Here is an 18,157-nt window from a genome sequence, read left to right as displayed (position 1 = left end):
AACACTGTCTGGCACATAATAGGTGCTCAATAAATAGGAGTTGAATGCATGAGTGAGTGAGTGAATGATAAAGAAATTTATAATATAGACTGAGCAATTCATTCCTCTTTTTTTTGAAAAACAGTGTAACAACATAATAGTAAACTGGGTAGAGGGATATTCACTTATAATCACAGTACTTAAAGAATTATCATTTTACAGGTTTTTCCCATATGTGTATGTATTTTTCATAGTTGTGCTCTATTTAAAATTTTTTGATGTTTTATTTTTGTTCAGTTAATGTTGTCAAACATTTTCCTAAGTTCTCCTAGTAAGTCCAGTTGTTTTAAAGGCTACATAGTACCACATTGAGTTGATGATATTCCATTGTTTACTTAACCATTTCCTTAATATGCCAAATAATTTGTTTCTAACTTTTTGCTATTATAGATAACACTGCAATGAATAGCTTAATGAATATATATAGCATTTTTATTCTACTGAATAGGATAAATTATAAACATAAACTGGATTAAAAGGTATGAAGTTGTTCAGATATATTATGACATTTTAAATATTTATATCTTACAAATTGTAAAATAATGTGTATCACTTTCTTTTCTTTTAGAGTTTACTCTGAAATACTTTTCATAATGTCAAAATTGTATGATGCAGACATTTAAGGATTAGATTAATTTTTTTAAAGCTTTGGCTTATTTTATTAATTTCACAAAGGAATTTGTAAGTGCCTTATATCATAACCAGATTCCTTTAGATTTACCAAGTAGTCTTTCAGAGCTGTGTAAATTCTATGAATAAATAAATTATTCCTTTATTAAGTTTCACTTTTAGTAAATAAGGTAGCCATAAAAGGAAAAAAAAAAAGCTATAGCTAGAATAAGGAGTTTCATGAGTGATGTAATGGAATAGATATTTGGGATTATAAAATTACATATGAGGGAAATCACAACTTTTCATGATCAGTTTTAATGATATTTGCAATTTGTTTTACCTTTTTTTTTTTTTCTCAAAGCCAGAAGAAATGTTATAGGGAGAAATGATTTGAGTGCCTTTAAGAAACAATTTGGAAATGTCTATTTAAAAAGTATTCTTTACCTCTCCTAATTTCTCTGTGTGGAGAGGTTACCTGTTTATAGAGGTCACACAAATAAAATATTCTCTGAGACGTTTCTCTTTGGATCTTTTTTGAACTTTTCGAACTATTTGAAGTCAAATGTAAGTATTGTTTTTTATAGGTATAGAACAATCATGACACCTTTTGCATAGATTTAAGTTCGAGGCTTTTGAACAGATTCTATTTTCTTATACATTTATATTCTCTTACAACATCTCCTCTATAATTTTCTTAAAGAAAGATTAACTTTTTCTCCTTAGCTATGTTATCCAGAGGATAGCATAATAAAAGAACTGTAGATTTATATATATATAGGGCATTATTAAGCATTTTACCAAACCTGCATTTAGAGGTGGCTACTTTGCTTTTCTAAAACAAAGAGACTTTATTTTCTCTGCCATCTAAAAATTATTATTAGCATAGGCTGTATATTATTTTTTTCCTTTTTACCTAGTCAGGTAACACATACCCAGATTACCTTTCTCATGTCTTCTCCATGTTTTCTCATCTTCACTTATTTTAATAACTTTACCATGTAACGGGAAATTCATTTAATTTATCAGACAAATATTTATTGGGCACCTACTATATGCAAACTACTTTTTCAGGTATTAGGTATGCAAGAATGACCAGAAAATCCCTGCCCTTGTGGAACTTACGTCTAGTGGACAAGATAGAGAAATAATTGTAGTTTAGAGAGTGATTAAGAGCCAAGAAGAAATAAGGTAGGGAAGAGAGTTTATGAAATATGGAGGATATTGAAACTTGATGGGATGATCAGAGAGGGTTTCACTGAGAAGGAAATTTTTGAGGAAAAAAAACCTGAAAGAAGTAAGGAGGTGAGCCATGTAGGTAGCTATGTGGGGGAGAGTATTCCAGGCCTAGGGAATAGTAAGACTGGTAAGAAGGTGTGTGTAGGAAGATTGGGTCACATATAGGGGAAGAAGTTGGAGAAATAATAGGAGACCAAGATCATGTAACAAATGTTTGAGTTATATAGTTATCTTTATTCTGTAATTTTCCTGAGAATTATATTTGTTCTTTCTAGCTCTATACAGAATCACATGCTTTTCTTTTTATAAATTTACCTTAATAGCTTAAAAATTTGCCATTTTTACCATTTTTGAGAGTGATAACATACATAAATTAGTCAAAAATTTGTGCTTGTGGTGGGGTGCCTGGGTGGCTCAGTCGTTAAGCATCTGCCTTCAGCTCAGGTCATGATCCCAGGGCCCTGGGATCGAGCCCCACATCGAGCCCCACATCGGGCTCCCTGCTCAGCAGGAAGCCTGCTTCTCCCTCTCCCACTCCCCCTGCTTGTGTTCCCTCTCTCACTGTCTCTCTCTCTGTCAAATAAATAAAAAAAAAAAAATCTTAAAAAAAAATGTGCTTGTGGAAAAACACATAATCTCATTTTTCTGCTTGCCATTTATTTTTATAATTAAAAAAAATTTAATATCATTGTTTTGGGGGCTGCAGATCTTGACTAGTATCCCAGTACATGTGACTGGCAAATCCCATTGTCTAGTGCTGCTTTATATATTATTCCTCTTGTCATTTTCTAGTTTTTCTTGCAAAATTTTCATCATTGCAGCACCATTTTAAATTAATAATTTTCACTAGTGTCTTTTTAAAACTAAACCCAATTTAAAAAAGTAAAAAAACTAACCTCGAGAGTTATTGACCTGTTTAGGTTTTCTTGGAGACTTTTATCTGCTCTTTCTCTCTATTCAGCCAAAATAAATTATTTGCTTTCTATGAAAAGACCAGGAATCTAAACAAACAAGTTAAACCCAATTGAAGGATGTCAGAGTATATTTAACTCAAAGGACTTTATGAATTGAAGAGTTAGACTCTGTAATATGTTAGAATGGACATTTGAAGTAAAAAGATTTTGCTGTTTAGCCCATCCACTGAATAGTTGTTAGCTCTTTCTGAACTTCAGTTTCCTTGTCTGTAAATGGGAGTCAAATTGCCTACTTCAGAGAATATAATTGAAGAATATATACGAATGCTTTAAAAAAACTGTTTAGTACCATTCAGTGTAAGTAGTGTTGTTTTCTATTCTATTAGGCCACCTATGCTTATCTTTTATGTTCATTGGCTTTGTTATGTCTGGATAATTTCCACGGCTTATAATTTTTTTTGGACTAGATGGTCCCTTTAGTAGATCTTTTGTGAAACTGCTTCTGTGAGGTAAACGGACAAGTCTTGCTTGTCACCCAACAATGCCATGGTGATTTTACTCTCAGTTCCAGTGGCCTCTGGCATTCATCTCAGTTAGATATTTACTTGCCCTCACTTTGAAGATAGCTGTTAGCAAGGGGAAATAGGCTTTTTGGAACTTTTTAATCTCATTAAACCTCTGTTAGAGGTGATACTACCTCACCAACATCCTTTGGCCTATTTAGGAAGTAAACGTTTCATTTAAAGAACCTTCAGCCAAAGGTTTATGAAACACTAAGTAAATGGGAAATTATTATACTAGCACATTGACCCACCAGCCCAGGGCAACGTGAAGCTTTGGGGGCCTCCTGAAGTGCATATTGCTGCTGGGTATGGAGGACCCAGGGCATTCATAATTTTTGCTTTAATTAAAGTTTTCAAAATTTGAAAGAATTCGAGTAGAGCAGTGGCTCCCAAACTTTGCAGCACATTAGTCACTGGGATCTTTTAAAAGTCCCGATGTCTAGGTCATACCTCATACCAATTAAATCAGAATGTCTAGGGTGAGAGCCAGGTATCAGTAGTTCTTAAAGATTCCCAGGTGATACCAATGTGTAGCAAAGCTTGGGAAGCCCTTAGGAGGATGTGGCTCTGGCCTCTTTCTTTTACTACCTATTCACATGCTTAGCACCATGAGTGAGAGCTTTATAATCCTATCATGAGAAACATTTGAAAATAGTAGGTAATGTCTCTCAAGCAGATTTGTGTTCTACATTTTTTAAGATATATACTGTTTTACATAGTCTTATGTTGTTTTGAACCTTAATTTTCATTATTGACCCATGGTAGATATATTCATGTTATTTTTCCCATTATTACAGATATTTCCTTGTCAATTTTAAATAAAACCATGCTTTGTGATTTAAGATACAGAACAAAATAGCTATAAGTATTAACTAGTTAGGAGTTTCATTCCTTTGTTTTGATTATAATAGCTGCTTTCAGAATAAAGGACCAACAGCCAAGTTGTTTTTCCAAGTCCATTATTATTTTTCTCCAGTTTAGTAATGAACTGTTGGTATAAGCTGGCCTAAATTTATGGTATGAGTATGAATCTGAAGGGATAGACTATTTCATTGTGTCACAGCTGCATTAATATTTGCTAATACACACAATGATCGGTGTGTGAGACAAAAACTGTACTTGCAGCAGCACGAACTGTGATACTATGAGTGAATAATCATTTTCCCACTATCATACTTCCTTAAGTCAGCCTCAGTGTAATCTAATAAAAAAATAGAATTTTAAGTGTGCAAGGGGAATTCTTAAGTGTCTTGGTTCCTGATGTTGACAAAAGCTAGAGTTTTGGCTGTACATCCTGGAACATTTGCCCAAGGCTTGACCTAAGTTCAAATGGTCACAGTGTTATCTGAAAAAACAATAGAAATTCTATTTTGATTGGTAAAAAATTTCTGTTTCATGGTCCATGTCAAATATGTGTGTGAAAAAATGCAGAACATGAATTGATGCTCTGTGAGTTTTTTCATTGTCATTTAAAATTAAAGAACACCACCCTACTGTCTCCAGTGCTGTCAGAGTGATGTAAATTATGGAAATTACTACAGTGCAGATATCTGGCTTAATTCATAACATTCAGTCATCCAGTTTTTGTTTTGGATCTTTGGTTTCTCTTGTTTTGCATTTTTGTTTTGTTTTGTTTTCAGCCATCATTTTGTCTTATCATCTTCAATTCTAGAGCAACCTGACAACAGTAATGATACTACTGAATTGGGCATCCTTGTCATTCCTGAGATTAGTGTCACAAATGTGGCCGGAGAGAGAACCGGGAATGGGGAAAAAGGCAGAACACTAGGAGAGATTGATGCTCAGCATATACAGGGTGTGCAGGAAACAGCCACAGATCCTAGAACTGAGAGCAAAGGCTTGCCAGAGATCAGGAGGCAAAAATCTGTAAGAAAAATGATGGAGGATGGAATAAACTCACCTGGCAGAGTGCAGTTTTAGCAGAGCACTTTCTAGCTGCCCTCCAAGGTATCTCATGGCAAAGGGCCACTGCTGCATGTCTTAAGCAACAGTTGCACAGTCACAAAAATTTTGCATGTCATCTAATAATCAAAATGCATGAATTATGCACCACAATTTCTCAATGATCTAATGCTCTTTGGAATGGTCATACCTGTATTTTCTCTGAGTAAATTGTTATGAAAACTAAGGCAGAAAATTACTTCCAAAATAATTTTCTGCTAATGTTTTGAGATCTGAAATTATTTTTTTATCTTTGCATTTTTGCCATCTTTGATGTAAAGGATAATGTATATAGAATTTTAACAAGTTTGAGCTCGTGTTAGGGTCTTTTTTTTTTTTTTAATCTAAGTAAAATAATCTGGAACGTAGAATGCAACCTTTAAAAAAAAATCTTTAAAATATCTTAATATCATTTTTTTTTATAGTTACTTGGTAAGAGCTTTGATTTTATACTGCTTTGCTACTGGGGGAGAGTTTACCCATAGTTTTTCTGTGTGGTATTTTTCCTAATTATTTCTGATCTTTTGCATGAATAGTAAGAGAATTCTTTCTAAAAACACGGGTCGGGGGGGCTGGTTTATGGCATGCTTTTTGTTGAATACACTCTAAATTACTCTTATTTAGTTACAAGGAACTATTTTTCTATTTTATGGAATGTTTTGATTTATCCTTTAATTTTGGTCTATAATCAGTTGCTTTATGTAATTATGCTAAAGTTTAAAGTATCACTGATTTGCTATTAACCATGAAACAAGAATTATTTAAAATACTTCATATTAATTAATCTTTATTATTTCTTTGTTTAGGAAATGTGGAATTAACAGGTCAAGAAGAACTGATGGAGATATCTGAAGTTGACGAGGGATTTTATTCCAGGGCTGCGTCTAGTACCAGCCAGTCGGGTTTATCAAACAGTAGTAACAATTCTAGTAACAAGACAAGTGTAGGAAAGACTCAGAGACGGTCAGCAGGAAGCAAAACTGGAGGAAAAGAAAAAGAAACTACAGGGGAGTCTTGCAAAGATCACTTTGCCCGAAAACAAACTCAAAGAGCCCAGAGTGAGAATCTTGAGCTTCTCTCTTTGAAGAGACTGACATTAACTACCAGCCAATCTCTGCCTAAACCTTGTAGCCATGGTTTGGCTAAGACTGCCGCAACTGTGTTCAGTAAATCCTTTGAACAAGTCAGTGGTGTCACAGTCCCACATAACCCATCATCTGCTGTTGGCTGTGGGCCTGGGACAGATGCCAATAGGTTTTCTGCTTGTAGTCTCCAAGAAGAAAAGCTTATTTACGTTTCTGAAAGGACTGAACTTCCAGTGAAGCATCAATCAGGTCAGCAGAGACCTCCTAGTATTAGCATTACTCTGTCCACAGATTAATTTGTAATAGTTTTCTCACCTAACCAGCAAATCTAGAGAGACAACTTTGCTTCTTTATGACAGTGCCCAGGGTCTGTCATCCCTATTCCAGACAGGAGCCCTGATGTCTCAAATTCTGAAGGCTACCTTGACTTTATGAAGGGAATAATATGTAGGTTGCAGTAAGTTGAAATATGGTTTTGTTATTTCTTGGGTGTATTTTCCCCCTTGATTTTAGTCTTTTTTTCTTTCTTATTTGTTTCTGTTGCCCTAAGATTGTCAGTGTAACAATACATTTTGGCAGGTTGTCTGATCAGATTGGTTACATCTCATGAGAGGTTGTGAGTTCTTATTTTTTAATAACTCCTACTTTGGTAGTTGTATGTTTGGCCTTCAGAGTCAAAGGGAATCTCCATGTATGGGAACTGTTTCTGAAAGAAGGAGGCAGAGGTGCAGCTCCGGGAAGTCTCCAGCTGACGTGCAGCATGGCAGTCTGAAAAACAGGCACGTGAGAAAACAAAAATGATGTGTATGAAAAGTGTCTGATAAAAATGTTTGTAATCAGATTAGATTATCCTTGAGATTAGTGAAATTGTTGATATAAAGCACTGGAAAATGCCTTCTAACTCAGTACCTAGACTATTCTATAATTCCAGGGACTGGGTAGAGGAATTTCTGTTGTTATCTTTGGAACATTTTTATATCAAAAATCAGATTGCTAATAGATGTGTTGTTTTGAAGTATTTGATCTGGATTTAGCAAGTGAAAATCCCCTTCAGTTCCTAAAATGTAATAGGCTATGAAGCTCATTTACCCTGCTGCTTGACTTTGGAAACCCTAGGTAGTTTGGTTTCTATAATTCAAAGCACACATCATTGAAGACTTCCTGGAAATCATTGTAAATTGTGCAACACAGCTCTCAAGATACCAGTGTCAACCATATAATACTGAATTGTTTGTCGGCAAATGAAGGATATTAGGTAAATTTTTCATCTATAAAATGTCATGAAAGAAAATATAGAGAAATATGGACAAAGGACATTTATACATTAACTAATTTAGGTTATTTATGTTTGTGTTCTTAAATTTAGAATTATAAAATGTGAAAAAAATTCAATTTTTTTTGTGAACAGGCCTAATTTAAATATTCTTGTAATGATAGAATAATCAATGTAGTTGCCCCCAACCAAAAAATAAAAATGAAAAAGGCAATATGGCAGAAGCTAAACAAACTTGTTTGTAGCTACGGAGAACTACGTGACCTCTAGATAGACGTAAAAGTTTGGCGTTTGCTAGTGGTAGTTGTTTTGGCTATTGAGGTTCCCTGTAAATCAAGTATACTTAACTAATAATGCAGAGGGAGGGAGAGAAAGCAAGGCTGAGGATGCGAGTAAGTTGACTGGGAAGGAAGGCCTAGGGAGCAGTCCCCTCTTTGTCTCTTGCACTGTTATTACACAGTGGCTTCCTTATTTGCTGTCCCTCGCTGTGGTCACATAGAACATGCTAGTTTTCCTTTTGTGCCTGCTTATGCAGAGCTCAAATGTGAGAAATTCGTATGTCCTGAGGAGTGCTAAAGCATACACTATAAATGCAATTTTTACTGTAACTGCTTTGGCTACCATTTTAAATCTAATTCTTCAAAAAACATGAACTAGTTTTCATTCATTAACTCTGACTAGAATATGGTTTTTAATATAAGTGAATTTGAGTTTTTTAGTTCCAGTAATAGAAATGGAATAAGATCTATTGGCATAAATTGTAGTAGAAAAAAAAAAAAGACAACCAGACAGTGAAAGTTGATATTGTATTAATTTAACAGGAATCCTGTGTACATTTAAAATATTTTAAAATGTCACTGTGAATTTCCTATTGTCTTTTTGTAGTTCTTTAACGAAGAATTTCCCCTAGGCATGTAGCTACTAACAGTATTAATAGTCTTAAGAACTACTTTAGAAGATTGGCATTTTAAGCAAGTTAAGGTGCTTAGGAAACTTGTAGAAAAAGTTTGAGGAAACAGTTGACACAAATGAGAGATCAGATTTTAATCATCAGCTGCTATAATGGATCTTCATTTTGGTATTATTCTAGATCATTGCTACTCCTATAGTCTGAGGACCAGTATATAGCATTGGCATCACTAGGCATCTTGTTAAAAATGTAGAACTTCAGAGCCACCTTTGATCTACTGAATCATAACCTGCATTTTAACAAGATCCTCAAGTGATTTTTATGCACATTAAAGTTTGAGAAGAGAGTATTAAAGTACAAACAAATTACTTACCTAGTATTTAGAATTCTCAGTGGTCTCACAACCCTAGATCAAATATGTTAGATAATAAATATTATAATCTTCATTGTTTTTAACAGCTAATGAATTTTTTTTTTTTTTAAGATTTTATTTATTTATTTGACAGAGAGAGACACAGCGAGAGAGGGAACACAAGCAGGGGGAGTGGGAGAGGGAGAAGCAGGCTTCCTGCTGAGCAGGGAGCCCGATGCGGGGCTCGATCCCAGGACCTTGGGATCGTGACCTGAGCCGAAGGCAGACGCTTAACGACTGAGCCACCCAGGTGCCCCAACAGCTAATGAATTTTTAATAGTGTCTGTAACACTTATTAGATCCTCTAATTCTACATTTTTAATGATTTTTCATTTTTACAATAAAAATATAACATTTTGTATTTTTCTTGTTAACTATAAATGGAATCAGAGCTGTGGATGCCTACAATTTTAGGTGTGAAAGGGGTACCATCCTTTTATACAATGCACAACAAATCTGCATGTGTATATTCTTCTAAAAACTCTGAAGGCTTACTCAGTGGAGTGGATCTGAATTTATGGTTCAAATAATTTGCACCAGTTGATTTTCTGGGGTGTGAAGTTATGTTAACAGTAAAATTATTTATAGGACCTTTGATACTGTTTCAAATAAGGATTATACATTTGAAAATTTTTATAGCAATTATAAATATTGGATAATGCTAACTTCGGTAGCAATTACAATGATCCCTATTGCTCTCTTCCCACTCATCTCTCCAGATTGAGTTGGAGTCACGTTTGTAGGTTGTTTTCTCATGAAGATCCTGATGTAGCCATTTGGTCACAGATCTCCTATATATCCAGAATAATACCCTTTACCACAAGAAGGATTCTACGCAAAATGGGTCCTTGTACCCCATACTTCAAAGGATCTGAACAGAAATTGTAGTTCTATTCCACATTTTAGGCCATTAGAGGTTCTTGAAATTACCCAACCTCTCACTCTTCAAATACCCAACTACCTGAGGTATTCTAATGAAGCTGGGTCCCAGCATTTGCCTTTGGATTGAAGTGGGGGAGAGAAACAAAGTAGACTTTTCAAGAGGACCCAGGACAAGTGAGCACCCCGGATTCCCTTGTACACCACCATGGAACTTTTTAAGGCAGGTCTGTAGACTTGAAGGTTATAAATCCTCAGTCCTTAAATGATGACACAATTTGCTTTGAATAAGCAATATTTCATTGCCCTTTTCAATTATGAAGCAACTGCTTAGCAAACATTATTCACATAAAAACAAAAAGTTGAATTAGAGGGAAATATATTTTTTAAACAAAATAGATAAAAATGATCTGAGTTCTAAGGGGTTTTGCCGATTTTGGAAGAATAAAATTAAAATGTTAAAACCTTTACATTTAAATTATAGAGAAAAAAAAGTACTCTGAAACATAGTTTTAAACAAATATTTAAAATAAGGCTGTTTAACATTTGAGTTTATAGGCACAATAAATTTACACTTTATTAAAGGGAAGCACATCAAGGAATCTTTATGGTAAATAATGTGACTGAAAAAAATATTTTTAAAAAAGCCATTAAAAAGAAGAATAATTTGATGGGTACATAAATTAGCATTGTAGATAGAAATTAATGTATAATAAATAGTGTATTCCCAATCTTTGGGTGAAAAATAAAAACTCTCTGTTTCTTTAATTAGCATGAATTTATACTTTTAGATTAGTTGCTTAGTAAAATTATACTTAACACTTTGAGTTATTCACATTTGTTTAATTTGTTAAATTCTTTATCAGAAAAATACATAGTCTTCTGTACTTTGTAATTTGTGCGTATCTAAAGAGACTAGCAGTGAACATTTTGGAAGATGTTTTTGTGTTTTTTTATAGTAGATTTCTAGAGTACCTGTGTCTTGACGTGAAGTTTCTCTTAGTAAACTCGAGATCTTATTTTGCATACCTTTGCTTCCTCTTATGTGGAGTTTTTTTGTGTACCTCTTATCTTCTAATCATGTAGTGATACTCATCTTTTCATAGTAAATATACTTGTTTCTAATTGTATTCCTAGAGTTTACATTCCTAAGAATAAACTATGACTTTGCATATTTTTATGTGCTCTCTACCTTTTTAAGGCCATGGAAATAAACTGGAGTTTAGTTTTTTGAAGTTTTGTGTATTTGTGTAAATGTCCATATGCAATACTTTATACAACAGTGTTGCCTCTTGTTTTATTGAAATAAAAACTGAAAAAATGTCCAGATCATTTTACTCATTAAAAAAATCATCATAAATTTTTGCAAAAGTCATGATGTGGAGGAAGAAAGTAAAGGCAGAAGACTTAGGTGAGTTGAGCCATTGAGAACTTTTGGGAGTAAGCCATAGGGCAATGACATCTCATTTCTGGCTTTGTTTTACCTGGCCCAGGGATAGGAAGTGTAATAGGTCCATTGGTGTCCATTCAAAAGAAAAGGAGCTCCATGGGTCATGAGCCATTGACGCATTATTTATCATAGTAGAAGCACAGGCAAATTTAGATAACAATGCTATGCCCTTTTATCTTTAATATGAGTCTTTATCTTTTCAGCGCAGAGATTTTATACCCCTAGTTCTTAGCATTGGACTTTTTGCACAGTGGGTATTGAGACATTTAAGGAATGAGTGTGTTCGGTTGATACTAGTCTTGGGAAAGAATGAAGGATAGCATCTCCAAAATATTAATATATTACTCTAGGAAATCTCTGTGACATAACTTGAATTGCTTTACTGTGTGTGCTTAGAAACAAGATCCTCTTAGAAACTTGAAGAGAAATTCCTGGTGTGTAGTTGATTGTATATTTGGATAATTCCATTTTATCTAAGGAGCTAAGTAATTTGGGAAATATTTTCTGAACTACTATTAGAAGAGTATTCATAGAGAACCACAACAGTGATTTTGTGAGCAGTATGTTAGCCCTATGAAACATACACTCTTGTAGTGACTTTAGTAATCCCAATAAATGGTTGACTCACCTCATAGAATCTATGGTAATACCAACATAATTATTTTGTAATTATTAAGAAAGGCTTTTACAAACAATTCTATTCATTTGCTAATTTTCCATGCATTGTTACTGTGGTGGTGGTGGTTATACATAGCTAAAATATGTAGTGAAAATTATAATCTCATTTAATTTTCAATTCTATCAAATGAGTAGAATCCCCATTTTACAAAAGAGGAAACTGAAGCTCTGGGGGCAGGCAACTTGCCCAAAGTCACCTAGCTGCTGGGTGGCAAAGCCAGGGCTTGAACACACATCTTATGACTCTCACTTTCCTTTTATATTACTTGGTAAAAGGAGGTACTAAGTAGATACTACATAGTGGACATATATTTGAAATTCATCCATCCCATCTGTTTATAGATGATAGAGTTAAGTTTCAGTGTAAAAATAAAAGTTTTCCAAAAGTAAATTATGATGTTTTGTAGAACTTTAGATAATTGTGTTTCAGTGGTATACTGAGTGCTGGTTATTCTATTAAAGACATGATAAAAAAACAAATTAAGATTTTATTTGTTTTTTTACCTGCCAGATAGATAAAGATGAAAAAGGTTGATACTAGTATCATATATGCGTGGGAAAACATTAGTCTCCAAGATAATTGGCAGGACAATTAGTGTAACTAAGTTGGTGAGCAATTCAGCAAGATCTATCAAATTTTAAAGTGCACATACCCTCTGACCTAGCAATCCTACTCTTCTATGTCTATTCCATTCTTTATATTCTACAGATATTTTAGCATAAATGTGTGAAGGTATTCATTGCAGCATTGCTTATAATAGCAAAAAAAAAAAAAAAAAAAGCAAGCTCTAAATGACCATTAATGAGGCCTGGATAAATTATGGTAATGCATATAGTGAAATATCATGTAGCTATTAAAAATAATGCAGATCTGTATGTGATGATTCAGAAAGATTATATAATATAATGTTCCCTGAAAAAATCATGTCATATATATATATATATATACACACACATATATATATATATGTATGTGTATGATCCCATTTCCGTAAGAAGTGTGCGGAACATTTAATATGGGTATTATTTTTGTATGATATATTTCTATATGCATATATAGTATATATATATATATATAACGTATATACGTATATATAATATGTATATAATACATGTGTGTATATGTATAATATATAATATATAATATATACATGTACACAAACATATGTTTGCTGCTTTGCAGGGAGGAAAGCATTATTTTTCTAAGCATGATCTAAATATAGCCTGCACTAGGAAAAAACTGGTGCTTTTTAAAATAGAGATTCCTGGACCTTGTGCTAATTCCCCTAAATCAGAATCACTGTGAAGCATGAAACATGGAAACCTATATTTCTTACAAGTTCCTCAGTTAATTCTCATATGAACTTAATATTTGGCCTAGTAGCTGATAGCAATGAGTTGATTATTTTTGTGTGTCTGGTAGTAGTTTGTAGTTAGAAAAGACAGACTTCTTTTTAAAAAATAATTAATTGAGGTATAATTGACATATAATGTTATAGTAGTTTCATCTGTAACATAATGATTAAATACTTGTATATATTGAGAGATGGTCATCACAAGTCTAGTTAACATCCATCACCATACATAGTTATAATATTTTTCTTCTCTTGTGATAAGAACTCTTAAGATTTACTCTGTAAGCAACTTCCAAATATGCAGTAGAGTATTATTAAGTATAGTCATCATGCTGTGCATTACATCCCCAGGGCTTATTTCTTTTATAACTGGAAGTTTGTAACTTTTGACCCCCTTTACCCACTTTGCCCACCCTCTCTCATCCGCATCATCTGACTTAACTTCACCTAGCATAATATCCTCATGGTCCATCCATGTTACTGCAAATGGCAAGATTCCCTTCTTTTTATGGCTGGATAATAGTCCATTGTTGACCACAGTTGACCCTTGAACAACACAGGTTTGAACTGAATGGGTCTACTATATGCAGACTTTTGTCCATAAATATAGTGCTGTAAATGTATTTTTCTTCCTTATGATTTCCTTAATATTTTCTTTTCTGTAGCGTATTTTGTTGTAAGAATACAGCACATAATACATATAACATACAAACTCTGTGTTAATTGACTGTTTATGTTATTGGTAAGACTTGTAGCCCACAATAGGCTAAATTTGGGGGAATTCAAAAGTGATACATGGATTTTCAACTGCATGGGGGGTCACTACCCTTAACCCCTGCATTGTTCAAGAGTCAACTGTATACATTTTCTTTATCCATTCATCCATCAATGGACACTTAGGTTGTTTCAGAAAGGACAAACTTCTTGAAGAGATCTTGTTAATAAAGCAAAACTAAGTATGAAAACTTACTGCAGTAGGAGAGTGCACTCCCTTGATGTGCTTAGCTGTGTCTCAGATCCAGAAAATTAGATACTAGAAGTTTGGGATCTATGCTCAAATGGTTTAAGGCGTATCTGTCGAGAGAGGAAACTGATCAGATTTGACTAAGTTAATGAAATGGTTTAGGATTCATGGACACAGCAAGCAAGGGCCTTGAAGAGTCTTGACAAACTGTTGTTTGATAAATGAGCTGTATGCCCAGGTAAGCAAATTATTGTCTCCATCCTATCAGAATTTCTTTATGCAAACAAAAAACTAGAGACTGTTTCTGTTTGGTTTTTTGTTTGCTTTGTTTACAATCCTATCTTTCCTAGGCAGAGATTTCCTGGAATAAACAACTAAATCATATTGACACAGGTGAGCTAAAGTCTTACCTAAGTCATATTGACACTGATGGTTTCAGGTCTGTTTCTCTTCCTATTCAAAGATCATAAGTCAATATTATAAATAGAGCATATTGATAATATCTCTTAGTGACTTCTTATGGTTCTACTGAAAATTTCAAAGATTTCTTCTGAAGCTTCTTGACGCCTATATCACACTTGGTTCCTACTTGATAAGTGCTCTAACATAATCCACATCACAATATATTGTGATTATCTTTCCATACTCTCTTCCACACTAGATGATTGCCCTGTGTGTTAGTTTAGTATAATACCTATTACATAGTAGTAAATAAAGATTTATTTTACTAAAAAGAATGTGAATCCAATCCAGGAAATGGGTGGCAAATAGGAGATCTGTGACGTTCCTCTTCCATTCAAGAGAAGTCAGGGAAACTCCTTTGACTCCAATGTACATCCACACAGAGATAAAGGTGAAAGGTGTAAAACCTGACTACTTTGCTTCTTTAAAGTGTATCTGCATAAAAGTTTTTTGAGAAGCAAATTATGATACATCATGGTTTGTTTTGTTTTGTTTTACTCAAAGTAATGAATAGCATGAAGATTTTCTGGGCTAGCATTTGAAATTTTTTTTTCCTTCTATCATATTCTTTTCTGTGTATCTATGGTGTACGTGAGTGATATCTATACTCTTCAGAAAATAAAGTAGGAAAGACCTAACTTCAACACAATAAATCCTCACTTCTTGTTTCATTTGCTTCCTTTTATAGAAGCTACAAATATATTTAATTTTTGTATCCCAGGTCCACTACTGCCTAATGAAGGTTTGCAGTACCTTTATCTTAAAATTTTTACTCTCTTTATTTAGCTGAGATGCTTCTACTTCTATCTTGCTCCCCATGCTATAATTTTTACTAACATTTTCTTCTCCAAATCTCCTAAAATATAACCCTGAGAAACAACATGTCACCACTTCCTCTTCTGTTTCAATTTTGCTCTAGTGTAGAATCTTGTTTAAATATCCATTTACATCCATCAAGTTGAATTTAATGAGACAGGGTGTCTGAAAGGAGAAAACAAATGAGCAAGTAAGCAAACCCATGAGCTATATTTATAATAGGAGAGAATACTATATTTCCCAGTTCACTGAGGAGGAAGAAACTGAGCCTGGTTATACAGTACTGCAGAGTATGCTGGTACTAGCTAGAAGTAGACAGTGGTACTACAACTCAATGATGGTATGGAGGGCAGCAAGGAAAGGAACTCTTTATGGTGAGAATAAATCTAAGCAGTATTTCTTGTCTGCTTTGCACCGAAGGTGAGATTTCTAGGTGTACAGCATCTTATGACTCATAGTTGGTGAAGGACATGGAAGTAGTAAGCTAGGAAGAGGAATGATAAAATTTGGGAGCGAAATATATAGTTGGACTTCTCAAAGTTGTCTCAGATTGTAAGAATAATTGTTTTCCACATAAATACTGAACAAAGGCCCTGTTGTGAAGGAGATGCTAAATAATCAGATGGTCAAGTTGATTCTGAAGATGTTGGCAGATCTTTTTCTGATATCCCAGTTCTTGTTCAACCAACTTATGAACAAATTGGCTATCCTAGAAAGATGGAGGCTATACATGGACTTGAAAAATCCGGCCCTCCTTTCATCAAGGCTACCCTGATTACTGCCACTGCTAAGAGCCCAGTCTGTAAGCAGGAGGGACCAAGCCTTAGATGTCATGCCCTAAGGTGAGCAAATAGTTGGCTAGCACCAGGTTGATGATATTAAATCTCTTTCTTCATGAAGAGGCAGCTATTTTTCCTCATAGAATGGGCAATGTGAATCTGGATTTAGATTTGTCTTCCCTATATGCTGTGCTTCTATGTGCAATGCTAAACACCCTCTATTCACCATCATGATTTTCCTCAAAATGTTGCATTTAAGGAGCTTATTTTATAGTGTAAGAAATAAGGTAGAGGAGGAATTCCAGTAATGGCAAACTATGCCCATCAAAATCTCCATGGGCAACTAGATAATCTGAAAATAATCTTTTTAAAATATAAAAATCTAGAAAGGCAATCCCACTAGGGCCACGTCTTACCTGGAGTTGTTGGCTGATTCTAGAAGAGGCACTTAATGGGATAAACAGTGTTTTTACTACCTCTGCGAGGAGAGGAAGATAAAACTTAAATACTAGTGCCTGCCAAGTCATGGGAGAGACCTTGGGTTCCCATTCTTGGGTTCCAGACCCCAGAAAGCTCCACCAGAGAAGTAAAAGTGAATTGAAGATACGCTCACCCCCCTACACATGTACACAGGGACTTCAGTGAAGCCTCAAATCATCCTAGTTCCTGAAATTAGATTAAAGTAACCCTTTAGGTGCCCAGTGAAAAACAAATGAATACTCCATGGTGGAAAAAAAAACTTCATCATTGTAAGCCTCAAATTCTACAATTTTTCAAATTAAATTTCCAGCAGAGAAGGAAAAATAACCAGACACTTGTGCGGCACATCACCACTCAATGATAACAGCTGTGACGTGGATAACATCATTTAAAACCAGTGTTTGAAGCCATCAAAGAACTTTTAGACAAACAGGACTCTAAGAGCCAAAATCCCGGAGAGAGGGTGTGCAAAAAAGAATTAACACAGCAGGCCTGAGACACTATTCTTAGAAGGCCCTACTTGTAAGGGTGGACTTCGCTGGCATCTGGGAACTTGGATTATGAGAATGTTCCTACCATTCCTTAACTGATAAGTAGCTTACTATGTATAGACTATATAAACAGGATAGCTTATGCAGAACACCCACTTTCCTTCTGGGAGTCTGTAGTTATGATATGTGCTAGGCAAAAGGTGCCTATGACCAGCTTCCAATACAAACCTTGGGCAATAAATCTAATGAGTGTCTCTGGCAGACAACATTTCACATGTGTTGTCACAATTCAGTACTGGAGAAATTAACCACATCCTGCGTGATTCCACAGGAAAAGGATTCTTAGATTCTCCCATGACTTTTCCCTTTGCTGATTTTGCTTTGTATTGCTTTGCTATAATAAACAAGCCATGAGTATGACTGTATGCTGAGCCCTGTGAGTCCTTCTTCTCAATCATTGAACTTGTGAGTTGTCCTGGGGATTTGCAGCACAGTAATCAGAGAAGTGAGCAAACATTCTGCAGCTAGTTCTTCCTTTTGGGATTGCCAGTTTTTGACACAAATCTGAGTAGAAGGCCCAAGAAGAAAGTTACTGCTAAGAATCAGAGAGGCAAACAAACTATGGCAACCACACAAGACTGGAGAGACAAAAAGTTTAGGGTCACTTAGCCAACCAGCATTTGGGAGACCTAAGATCCCAATAAAGCAGGAAGGTTCAGAGAAATGAGTCTGACACTGTGCTGATTTTCCCCTTGCGTATTTCTGAATTCTTGGATTGTTCAGAGCAGAAGGATTTT

The 18,157-nt window shown here is 34.6% G+C and overlaps 1 protein-coding gene and 1 long non-coding RNA gene across 3 annotated transcripts in view; both read left to right on the top strand.

The window, feature by feature from the left end:
* The window catches only part of FAM126A (family with sequence similarity 126 member A), an 87,798-nt gene extending 79,335 nt beyond the window's left edge, over positions 1–8,463 (top strand). Inside the window, exons 11-12 of one of the 2 annotated variants that reach the window (XM_035020727.1) lie at positions 5,037–5,332; positions 6,133–6,301. In XM_035020727.1, coding sequence (XP_034876618.1) covers positions 5,037–5,305 — 269 coding nt within the window. In that variant the 3' untranslated portion in view covers positions 5,306–5,332; positions 6,133–6,301. Of the gene's footprint in view, positions 1–5,036; positions 5,333–6,132 lie in introns of both variants that reach the window. The other variant, XM_035020726.1, reaches the window with a different exon arrangement.
* Positions 8,464–13,141: 4,678 nt separating this feature from the next.
* Positions 13,142–17,785, top strand: LOC118020859. Its single transcript, XR_004682036.1, has 2 exons — positions 13,142–16,452; positions 17,180–17,785. It is a non-coding gene; the product is annotated as an uncharacterized LOC118020859 (long non-coding RNA).
* The last annotated feature ends 372 nt before the right edge of the window (positions 17,786–18,157 follow it).

Source organism: Mirounga leonina, unplaced genomic scaffold (genome assembly GCF_011800145.1).
Source record: "Mirounga leonina isolate KUSES-001 unplaced genomic scaffold, KU_Mleo_1.0 Mir_174, whole genome shotgun sequence".
Taxonomy (NCBI): domain Eukaryota; kingdom Metazoa; phylum Chordata; class Mammalia; order Carnivora; family Phocidae; genus Mirounga; species Mirounga leonina.
Note: the sequence above shows the minus strand (reverse complement) of the source record. Positions and strands in the feature narration are given on the sequence as shown.